This window comes from Mobula birostris, chromosome 12 (genome assembly GCF_030028105.1).
Source record: "Mobula birostris isolate sMobBir1 chromosome 12, sMobBir1.hap1, whole genome shotgun sequence".
Taxonomy (NCBI): Eukaryota; Metazoa; Chordata; class Chondrichthyes; order Myliobatiformes; family Myliobatidae; genus Mobula; species Mobula birostris.
This window is the reverse complement of record NC_092381.1, coordinates 57,409,627-57,421,988: the sequence shown is the minus strand read 5'-3', so window position 1 is coordinate 57,421,988 and position 12,362 is coordinate 57,409,627. Positions and strand designations below refer to the sequence as shown.

The 12,362-nt window shown below is 42.1% G+C and overlaps 1 protein-coding gene across 1 annotated transcript in view; it reads right to left on the bottom strand.

Moving 5' to 3' along the window:
* negr1 (neuronal growth regulator 1) overlaps nucleotides 1–12,362 on the bottom strand; it is a 493,130-nt gene that overhangs the window by 31,153 nt on the left and 449,615 nt on the right. The window contains exons 5-6 of the mRNA XM_072274684.1: nucleotides 11,905–12,025; nucleotides 313–464 (exon numbers count right to left, since the gene is read on the bottom strand). Of these exons, the coding sequence (XP_072130785.1) occupies nucleotides 313–464; nucleotides 11,905–12,025 (273 nt within the window). The remainder of the gene's footprint in view (nucleotides 1–312; nucleotides 465–11,904; nucleotides 12,026–12,362) is intronic.

Sequence of the window (12,362 nt, the reverse complement as noted above, 5' to 3'; positions counted from 1 at the left end):
GAGATATCATAGAGCACTTGGCTCAAACAGCCGCTTCTCATGCGCTGAGGATGTTATTGGTGAATATTCAACTGCACGAAGCATTACAACTCATTACATGCTTATCCATTAATCCTAAAGGGAAGCATGATAATTTAATTGTTAAGAACTCTTAACTGGAATAATATAACTAGGACTTGATGATATAGCAAAATATAATGACATAATTAAATAAAAATATAAGTTTATAAATCCAGCTCTCTTAAATCCATTTCACCATCACAGTATTCATCTTGAAATATAATGAATGCAGGAATCTTTCACAGGACTTACTGTGTAGAAAATGACTGGCACTACTTGTCCCTAGCTTATTGGCAGCCACGCATGTGTAGTTGCCATAGTGATCCTCAGTAATGTTAGTGACAGTGAGGATAGATCTGGTGTTGAAGTTCTTGATATGAATTCCTTGCCTGCCGGAGGCCAACCTAATGGATTGACAAAAACAAGATGATTAGAAAACAATGATCTTCAATGGGTGATGGAAATCACATTCCTTTCTTCCGTAAATTGTGGTATTTGGAATTAAATCCTCATTATTTCTGTAGACAAAAATTGTTTCAACAGTGTGAAGGCTAAGCCACATACAATGAGACAAGTGAAATGATGCAATTATAATTAGCATCAATAATGAGCTGATAGCACTTACCTTTTGTTTGCAGAATTATATAGGAAACAACCTGCTATCACCTTCTCATTGTTCGTACAGTTTCTGCACCTATGCCTGTCTGCTGAAAGACGGAAGTCTCCAAAGAGCTGCAGGTCAGACCTCCTCTTTGACAGTGGACCCAGCAGAGTTCAACACTGGAGCATTAATGTACTGTGGAGAGGTACTAACATGCAATTTCCATCTTTCATTCATTCAAATGGGGTTGGTGGCACAGCATGCAAAAGAGTCAAGTATGTAATATACTTACTTGAATTTATTTTACTGTACTTATTGGGGCTTTAAAATAGTCAAGTAAGTATATCATATCGTTTGATTTAAATTCTTGATTTTTCCTGTTTTTATAAACCTTTATCAGAGGAAATTAAAAAAAATTCCAGAAGTCTTTGGCATCAATAAGCTGTCAAAGGCCATTAATTGGTCCTAATGATGGACCTCAGGATGTGATGTCGTCACCTGCTTCAAGCCTTACCCCTGCTTCAAGTCTGTTGTTTACCCTGCTCAGAAATGGCCAGTCCTCCCTGTCTGGGAAAAGTGAAATGTACGTGGTTAGGAATCTTTGGACAGTGGGCCAGATCCAGGATAATCCAGTCCAGTATACCCAGTGGGTTCACCGAAAGTATGAAGCACAACTTTTATTGAAAAAAATGGTTTGTGAATTTATGGAGTCAATGGCAAATTGAAAATTTGTATTTATTTTACTTAGCCATGTGTTTTCATTTCTGGATTTCCTATTCAATTTTGTTTCATCATATATTTTTGCAATTTTTGCTCATTTCTTTCTCAATTCCTGCTAAAATATTGTTTACATTGTTTAAATTTACATCTACATCATTTATTATATTGTAATTTGTCCTTTACTGTGCCTATTGTCTTGTTTATTAATGACTGTACTGTCTTGCACTGTTTTGTGCACTTTATGTAGTCCCGTGTAGGTCTAAAGTCTAGTGTAGTTTTGTGTTGTTTCATGTCGTACCATGGTCATGGAGGAACATTGTTTCCTTTTTACTGTGTACTGTACCAGCAGTTATGGTTGAAATGACAATAAAAGCGACTTGACGACTTGATTTTCAACAAATGGAGCTGACTTTTACAATAGGTATTTTCTTTTTTTATGCTTTAGAAGTGCTTTTTTTTAATGAGTTCAAATTCTCAACACACCAGGATGAGATATGCTCTCGAATTGTCTGAATTATTAGTTCAGTAACGTAACTAATGCATGACCATTGTTGGTGTCTGATTCAGCCACTGTGTCAGCAGGCAGTCAGTCATCAATTTTCTCTACTTATTAATCAAAGAGTTATGCTCACCAAAATTCAGCTGAACTCTTTATCCTGTCTAATTACATCACAAGAGGACAAGGTAGATGAAGAGAATGAAATGACTAATAATAAGCATGAGAAAAAAAATCTTTCTTTCTATACGATGATGATGATGATGACAGACCCCCAAAATACGTTTGTACTTATTGGAATTTGTGACTGTCCCATATTTGTCTGATTCAAGCTGTTCTTAAAATACACCAGCCACCCTTGCTTTTTCACCTCCCAAGCAACAAGTGAGAAAATTTCAGCTGGGGATGTAAACAGTGTAAGCGAGGATATGAGACTAGATAATGCACATAGAAAACAAGAATCCGGAATCGATGAGTTAGTGTAATTTTCCCTTTAAAGCCTGTATAGAAGTGTGCCCTTGAGTGCTGTATTGGCCAAATCTGGAATTTATGGGATCTTGCTTGGCCTTAGGGACATGATGTCAATAAAGTATGTGAAGGAGAATAAAGTACTGTTGGGGTGTAACTACTGTTGTAAACTCTGAAACCAATATGAAAAGGAGTTTTAGAAACAGATTGTGATATTAACCTGATAATTTATTTTTAGGCATCAATTGAAAGACAAATGTTAACCAGGATACTTAATGAAGCACTACAATACTACAATGGGATCCTTTAGCTACACTCCTGTGAATAGAGTGTGGATTGTTTTAATCAATCAAGCAAAAAACAATACTGTGATAGCATTACAAAGAGAGATTGCTGGAAATCTTTTGTAGCAAAGGCAGGAATTTTAGAGAGAGAAAGTGCAATGCCAAGGGGACTGTCAAACAGATGAAAGTATTTCTCAATAAATTTTGTCCTGTTGCTCCTTGCAGCATCAGCAATTGACTTTATGATCCACACCTTGCTTTTCATACAGATACTAACAATTTGTTCAACTACAATGTAAACATCAGGCAACCATCTCAAGAAACAATTGTTGATGAATGAAGAAACAATGATATTAGTTAAGATTCAAGATTGTTTAATGTCATTTTCAGTACAAGTATAAAGGAGAATGAAATAATTGTTACTCTGTATCCAGTGTAGCACAAAAAAGAAACACAATAAGATAAAGAACAAAATAATAATAAAAACAATAAATATAAATACGTAAGACAATTTATATACATAGATTGATTGTATGTCCATAAAGCAAGGTTAGGCACAGGACTGTCTGTACATAAGGCGACTGACAGAAAATGATGTAAGTAGTGGTGGTTGGGGTGCGTTGGTGGATGTAGGTGTTAACCAGCCTTACTGCTTGGGGAAGTAACTTCTTTCGAGTCTGATGGTCCTGGTGTGGATACTGCATATCCCCCTCTCTGATGGTAGTGGGACAAACAGTCCATGAGCAGGGTGGGTGGGATCCTTCACTAGCACCTTCCTGCATATATATCCTCAGACATAAAATAACTTAATTTAGGTTTAAAGAATATTTTTTTGCCAAAGAATTGACAGAACCAGTTAGGTCCCTGGATGGTGCTGAACGATGGGTGTAGGGATAGGAGATGCACCTCCTGTAGTTGCAAGGCAAAGTGCCGAGGATAGAGAGCGCTGAGTGGGGAGGGTTAAGCCGACAGAGGAGCCACGGAGAGAGCAGTAACTGTGGAAAGTGGAAAGAGAGAGGCAAGGGAGGATATGACTGGTGGTGGGATTATGTTGCCGCAGGCAGAAGTGATGAAGGCACAAGTGCTGGATGTGGAGGGTGAAAGGTGAAAACCAAAGAAATCTGTCCCATTTCCTGTTGTGGCGATCGGAGTGAGATTAGCAGTCTGGGATATGTGATTAAAGGTTTCATTAACCATGGTGGAAGAAAAGGCCCCTTTCCTAAAGAGAGGGCATATCAGATGTCCTGGAATGGAAAACCCATCTTGAAAACAGATGTAGCAAAGATAAGAGAAAGGAATAGCATCCCTACAAATGAACAGGAGGGAGGAAGTGTGGCTAAGATAACTCCAAGAGTCAGTATAGTTTGTCTCCTGCAACGGAGAAAGAGTTCAAAGTTCAAATTAAAGTTATTTTCAAAGCACATACTGTATGTCACCATTTATAAGATTTATTTTTCTGTAGCCATTTACAGATAAAAATACAATAGGTTTTATGAAAAACTATATATAAATGACAAAGAATGACAAACACCAATGAGCAAAAGAAGACAAACCGAGCAAATAAAAATAATTCTGAAACATAAGCAGAAAAAGGTCCTTGAAAGTGAGTCTATAGATCATAGAATCAGTTCAGAATAGTGGTGAGTGAAATTATCCATGCTGGTCAGGAATCTTATGGTTTAGGATAATAACTGTTCCTGAGTGGGGACCTTGATGATCAATGCTGCTTTCCTGTGGCGACTCACCATGCAAATGTACCTAATGTTGGGGAGGGCTGAGCCTGTGATAGACTGGGCTGTATCCACCACTTTCTGTAGCACTTTCTGTCCCTGACTACTGGCGGTTTCCATATCTGGCCCTGGAGCAACGATTTAGGCTACCCTCCACCGTGCATGCATAGCTTTGCCAAAGTTTTTAGTGACATGCCAAATCTACGCAAACTTCTAAGAAAGTAGAGGTGCTGCTATGATGACATTCATGTGCTGGTCCCAGGACACATTTTCTGATATGTGGATACCAAGGAATTTAAAGCTAGTGACATCTCTGATCCCCTAATGGATCTCCAGCTTCTTCTTCCTGTAGTTGATAATCATCTCTTTGGTTTTGCTGATATTGGGTATGACGTTATCGTAAGAGGTGTTGGAGTTAGTCCAAGAGAACTTGAGGGGAGGGTGGAAGTTGGTAGTGAAGGTGATTAAATTTTCCGAGCAGCATCAATGTAGTTGTTGACATAATGGAGGAAGTGCTGGGGTGTGGTGCTAGTGAAGGTTTAGAACAAGGACAGTTCCACATAGCCAATAGAAAGACAGGCGTAGCTGGGGCCATGTGCGTGACCATGGCTCCATCCCTGATTTATTAAAGTGAGATGAATCAAAAGAGAAGCTGTTCTGGGTGAGAACAATTCCTGCACCTCTTCCAATCTCATTTATTCCATTTGGTAGTCTTTAAGTCAGCAAAACCATGCATAGACTATGTGACCATCCTGCAGAGCAGCAGCACTCGGTTTGCAGTGGCCATTTTGAGTTTCTGGAAGGAGGCCATTTCAACTCCCTTCTCATTCTCAGTATGCTCTGTCTGTCCTCTGCCAGGTCGAGGTCAGAAACAAACTAAAAGAATTATATTTCATATTCTCCCTGGGTCATCTCCATCCTTGAAAGCTTAGATCAGACCTGGCTTTCGAGGGGAATAAAGGAACAAGGAGAGAACTGAAATTGGAAATAAAGAAAGCTAAAAGGGCCATAAAACAGCCTTGGCTTCTAATAAAAACCGAAACCAATTCATACCTACATTAAAAATAAGAAGGTAGCTTGGGAGAGAGCAGGACAACTTGAGGATAAAGGAGGGAATTTATGCCCAGTCCAGAGGCTGTGAATGAGGTACTAAATGAGTACTTTGCACAGAGGATAGTAAGATTAGTATACTGATTCACTAGGGCAGGTTGATATAAAGTGGGAAGATATTAGGGATCTTGAAAACATTAAAGTGGTTAATGCGCCTGATGGGACCTATCCCAGATTACTGAAAGAGGAAAGAGAAGAGATTGTCAGGGGTTTGATAGAAATCAATGTATCTTCTTTAATCACAGGTGAGGTCCCAGAGGGCTGGAGAATAGCCGAGGTTGTTCCTCTATTTAAGAATGTAATAGAGACAAACCAGGGAATTATAGACTGGTGAACCTTATACTAGGTGAGAACAGGAAAGTTTAAAAGAGATTTATGAAGCATTTTCCTGACATAGCAAATGGTAGGTGCCTGGAATTCACTGCCAGGGGAAGTTGTGGAAGCAGATACAATACTAATGTTTGACTGATGTTTAGACAGGCACTTGAACATGCAGGGGGTGGTGGGGTGCAGGCTATATACAGACAGAGGGGATTGGTGTCATGATCGGCACAGACTGAGTGGGCCAAGGGGCCTGTTCCTGTGAGGTACAGTTCTACATTCTAGCTCAATGTTAGAAACATTTACTTTTCCAATTTCAGGTAACCTACACTCTGTGTTCATTTCTGTCTTTGATCCACTCAGATTCTCCCAACCTCCCTTTTAAACCCTCCACTGTACTCTGTTAACTAGATTCAATCTCCTCCCTACCTGATTCCCTCTGCCCATCAGTTTTCTCTGATGTGGTTCCACAGAATATGTTACTAATCAGATTTCAGCATCTGCAGCATCACGGGTCACTTTCTAGGCACTCTCTCTCTACCTCCACCTTCCACTCCACCCACAGAGCTTGGACAGCCCATTTTATCTTAGAAACATAGAAAATCCTATAACACAGAACAGGCCCTTCAGCCCACAATGCTGTGCTGAACATGTACTTACTTTAGAAATTACCTAGGATTACTCATAGCCCTCTATTTTTCTAAGCTCTATGCACCTATCCAGGAATCTCTTAAAAGACCCTATCGTATCCGCCTCCACCACCTTCTCAAGAAAGGGAGTAGAGATAGCCCAGGAATTATAGACCAGTGAGTCTTACTTCAGTGGTTGGTAAGTTGATGAAGAAGATCCTGTGAGGCAGAATTTAAGAACATTTGGAGAGGCATAATATGATTAAGGATAGTCAGCATGGCTTTGTCAAAGGCAGGTCATGCCTTACGAGCCTGATTAAATTTTTTTGAGGATGTGACTAAACACATTGATGAAGGAAGAGCAGTAGATGTAGTGTATATGGATTTTAGCAAGGCACTTGATAAGGTACCCCATGCAAAGCTTATTGAGAAAGTAAGGAGGCATGGGATCCAAGGGGACATTGCTTTGTGGAGCCAGAACTGGTTTGCACACAGAAGGCAAAAAGTAGTTGTAGATGGGTCATATTCTGCATGGAGGTTGGTGACCAGTGGTGTGCCTCAGGGATCTGTTCTGGGACCCCTTCTCTTCATGATTTTTATAAATGACCTGGTTGAGGAAGTGGAGGGATGGGTTAGTAAATTTGCTGATGACACAAAGGTTGGGGGTGTTGTGGACAGTGTTGGGGGCTGTCAGAGGTTACAGTGGGACATCGATAGTATGCATAACTGAGCTGAGCTGTTGCAGATGGGGTTCAACCCAGGTAAGTGTGACGTGGTTCATTTTGGTACGTCAAATATGATGGCAGAATATAGTATTAATGGTAAGACTCTTGGCAGTGTGGAGGATCAGAGGGATCTTGGGGTCTGAGTCCATAGGTCACTCAAAGCTGCTGCACGGGTTGACTGTGTGGTTAAGAAGGCATACAGTGTATTGGTTTTCATCAACTGTGGGATTGAGTTCAAGTGCCGAGAGGTAATGTTGCAGCTATATAGGACCCTGGTCAGACCCCACTTGGAGTACTGTGCTCATTTCTGGTCGCCTCACTACAGGAAAGATGTGGAAACCATAGAATGGGTGCAGAGGAGATTTACAAGGACGTTGCCTGGATTGGGGAGCATGCCTTATGAGAATAGGTTGAGTGATGGAGAATGAGAGGTGATCTGATAGAGGCGTACAAGATAATGAGAGGCATTGATCATGTGGATAGTCAGAGGCTTTTCCCCAGGGCTGAAATGGCTAGCATGAGAGGGCATAGTTTTAAGGTGCTTGGAAGTAGGTTCAGAGGAAATGTCAGGGGTAGGTTTTTTACGCAGAGTGGTGAGTGTATGGAATGGGCTACCGGTGGCTGTGGTGGGGGTGGAAACGATAGGGTCTTTTTAGAGACTCCTGGATGGATATATGGAGCTTAGAAAAATAGAGAGCTATGGGTGAACCTAGATAGTTCTAAGGTAAGGACATGTTCGCCACAGCATTGTGGGCCGAAGGGCCTGTATTGTGCTGTAGGACTTCTATGTTTCTATGTTGGTTCCTATCCCTCTCCAATGCTATGGTAAAGGAGATAGAATTGTGATCACTATCTCCAAAATGCTCTCCCACTGAGAGACCTGACACCTGACCAGGTTCATTTCCCAATACCAGTTCAAGTACAGCCTCTCCTCTTGTAGGCTTATCTGCATATTGTGTCAGGAAACCTTCCTGAACACACCTAACAAACTCCACTCCATCTAAACCCCTCGCTATAGGGAGACACCAATCAATATCGAGGAAATTAAAATCCTCCATCACGACAACCCTGTTGTCACGGCAGTGTTCCAGAATCTGTCTCCCTATCTGCTCCCCAGTATCCCTGTTACTATTGAATGGTCTATAAAAAACACCCTGTAGGGTTATTGACCCCTTCCTGTTTCTAACTTTCACCCACAGAGACTTAGTAGACAACTCCTCCATGGCTTCCTCCTTTTCTGCAGCCTTGACACTATCTCTGATCAGCAGTGCTATGCCCCTACCTCTTTTGCCTCCTTCCCTGCCCTTTCTGAAATATCTAAAGCCTGACATTCTAAGTAGCCATTCCTGCCCCTGACCCATTCAAGTCTCTGTAATGGCCATAACATCATAGCTCCAAGTACTGATCCATGTTCTAAGCTCATCTTCTTTTTTCATGATACTCCTTGCATTAAAATAGACACATCTCAAACCATCAGTCAGAGTGCATCCCTTCTCTATCACCTGCCTATCCTCCCTCTCACACTGCCTACAAACTTTCTTTATTTGTGAGCCAATCGCCCCTTCCTCTGTCTCTTCATTTCTGTTCCCAGCCCCCTACAATTCTAGTTTAAACTCTCCCCAATAGTCTTAGCAAATGTCCCTGCCAGGATATTGGTCCCCTTTGGATTCTAGTGCAATCTTTCCTTTTGGTACAGATCACGCCTGCGCCAAAAGAGGTCCCAATGATACAGAAATCTGAATCCCTGCCCCCTGATCCAACCCCTCAGCTACGCATTTATCCTCCACCTCACTCTATTCCTATACTTACTGTCACGTGGCACAGGCAGTAATCCCGAGATTACTACATTTGAGGTCCTGCTTCTTAGCTTCTTTCCTAACTCCCTGTAGTCTGTTTTCAGAACGTCCTCCCTTTTCCTACCTATGTCGTTGGTACCAATATGTACTATGACCTCTGGCTGTTTTCCTTCCCACTTCAGGATATCGTGGATGCAATCAGAAACATCCCAGACCCTACCACCTGGGAGGCAAACTACCATCCGTGTTTCTTTCCTGCATCCACAGAATCGCCTGTCCGACCCCCTAACTATAGAGTCTGCTATCAGTGCTGCCATCCTCTTCCTTTCCCCATCCTCGAGACACAGGACCAGACTTTGTGCCAGAGGCGCAGGCACAGTTGCTTCCTCCAGGTAGGTCGTTCCCCCAACCCCAACAGTACTCAAACAGGAGTACTTATTGTTAAGGGGGACGCCCATTGGGGTACCCTCAAGTATCTGACTCTTGCCCTTCCCTCTTCTGACTGTTGCCCACTTATGTCTCCCAAGGCTCACAACACGCTGGAGGAACTCAGCAGGTTGGGCAGCATCCGTGGAAACGATGAGTCGATGTTTCGGGCCGGAACCCTTCGTCAGGACTGAAGAGGGAAGGGGCAGAGGTGGGGGGGAGGGTGGGAAGGAGGAGGCTGGTAGGTTCCAGGTGAAAAATCAGTAAGAGGAAAGATAAAGTGGTGGGGGAGGGGAAGCAGGGAGGGGATAGGCAGGAAAGGTGAAGGAATAGGGGAAAACACAATGGGTAGCAGAAGAGGCAGAACCATAAGGGAGGTAGTAGGCAGCTGGGGGAGGGGGCAGAGTGAAACTGGGATAAGGGAGGGAGGGGAAGGGAATTACCGGAAGTTGGAAAATTCAATGTTCATACTCTCCCCCCACCTTCTTTAAAGGGCCTCTGCCCTTCCCTCTTCAGTCCTGACGAAGGGTTCCAGCCTGAAACATTGACTGATCATTTCCACGGATGCTGCCCGACCTGCTGAGTTCCTCCAGCATGTTGTGAGTGTTGCTTTGACCCCAGCATCTGCAAGGTATTTTGTTTATGTCTCCCAAGGCCCCGGTGTGACTACTTTCCTGTAGCTCCTCTCTATCACCTCCTCACTTTCCCTGACCAGACGAAGGTCATCGAACTGCAATTCCAGTTCCCTAACACGGTCCCTAAGAAGCTGCAGCTCGACGCACCTGGCGCAGATAAGACCATCCGGGAGACTGGGAGTCTCCCGGACTTCCCACATCTGACACCCAGTACAAAACACCAGCCTCACAGGCATACTTTCTCTTCCTATTCTTCACAAGAAACTTGCCTCGCCTTGACCCGTTATTGCCGACGCCCCATTGAGCCAAAGCCCTCCTACTCTGACTCCCTCTACTCTGTCACCCACCCCTCAGTTTAAATTCTTTTAAAATTCTTCCTGCCGGTCTAACTTGTTGACGTCAATGCGCCTGCGCAGTTGTGCCTTGATAAAATCGCTGAAGAAAAAACTCTCTCCTTTTAAATTCTTCCCAATGGCGTAACTCGCTGATGTCTATGTGCCTGCACAGTTTTGCCTCTATCTTCCTTTATCTGTTTCTACCTATCACCCACTGGCTGCTTTTTCATCTTCACCTCTCCCCCTTCCACTTTCCCACCTCCACCGAGCTCCATCTGTCCATTATCACACTCATCAGATTCCACCTGTTGTATGCCAGGCCCTTCCTCTCACCTCTAAGTACTGACTGTCTTTCCTTTTCACCCTCGGTCCTAGTTTGGGTCTTGACCCAAAATGTTGTCCATCCCTCTACTCCACAGATGCAGCCTGACCCAATGAGCTCCTCCAGTAGTTTGTTTTATTTTGGCATCAGAAATTAGACTGGCAGATTGCCACTCAATTAAATCAGATCCAACTGTGAAAGCTGACTGGGTCCCCTGTCAAAATCCCCGGGAGAGTAGTGATATTCCTTTGATCGCTTGCTTAATCTGTGTAGCAAATGAAAGTCAGCATCAATTTACATATCAGCTCTGCCACCACAACACCTTAATGTTACCTTATCAAACTTTTAAAGTTGTAGTGGCTATCCTGAGAACTGAGATAATTGCTTCAGTTGTCTATTCCTGCATATCAATGTGAGGTGTGATAATGTTGGTAGCTAGAGTACAGAAGGACAGGTGATTTTACTCCTTTTCTGGGACTCATTAGTTGGACAGACAGTATGTCATTTTGAAACACAAATAATATGAGACCAAACATTTCATGCCAGACCAAGGATCAGTGGTTATTATCAGAAAGCAGGGTATGAATAATGAAAAATAAATGCAAAGGGCTAATTTTGCTAAAGGAAATCATGAAGATTAAGCAGATGATAAGGTAGATTATAGAAAAAGAGAAAACTATCATAAGATGAAAAATGAAACACTGAAAATACAGTTCTTTTCTAATATCATACGGACTCTTATTTTCAACTTGACCCATGCTAGACTAACCACCCTCTTTCTTAACGACTTTGAAAAATGTTTGCCTAGCTATTCCATCTGAATTTTCATTTATATTGGACTAAACATTATGTCCAATGTTTTAAAAATTATAAGATTGTTACCAGGTCATCATATCCATGCTTCCCTCCCTCTCCCTTCTTCACTTCCCCTTGCTGGCACCATAAAATCTGATTTCAGGCATCTTCAAGTTATATGCCTAAACTTTGCTAGTTAACTGCTAATCAACCCTATAACAGTAACTCTTGTCTTTATAATTTGAGCTCATATTTTTGTTGGTTTTGAGAAATGATCTTCTATATTCATTAACAGCTCAGTTTTTAGAATTGGGCATTACTTTGTGGTCACTCTGAAGAAAGGTTAAATTAATCACCAAACCCTTGACAATGTTGTTTGATATTTTGCGAGAAGGGAAAAAGCAATGTGGTAAACAGCTAAACTCAGATTTTCATTCATGTGTGTATTTACCTCTTGTCTCCCTTGTACCATTCAAAAGCTGCCGCAGGAACTGCAAAAGCCTCGCATCTCAATAGCCCAACTTTACCAAGGACCATCCCAGGACTCTTAATTTCCTTTATTGCTGGAGGGTCTAGAGCAGACAATAAAATATAAGCATTAGAATACCACTCAGAAACAGCATATGAAAGCATAAGCAGATTGTAAAGTTAGATTGATCACTTTTGCATCTGCAAAGATCTACAGATCATTCATGCCTGGTGTTGTGTACTATAGTTAACATGTAAATCAGATGTCTTTGCTTTCATGTAACATTTGGGCAACTTTGCATCATATTGCCCCCAATATTACATTTTGCACAGGAAAATTTAACAGTCTTTTCACAGCCCTCCTTTAATGTCCCATATCCAGCTTAATCTTTAGCCAACAGTTCTACTGAGCATCACTGAGGATCTGTAATCCGTCACTCA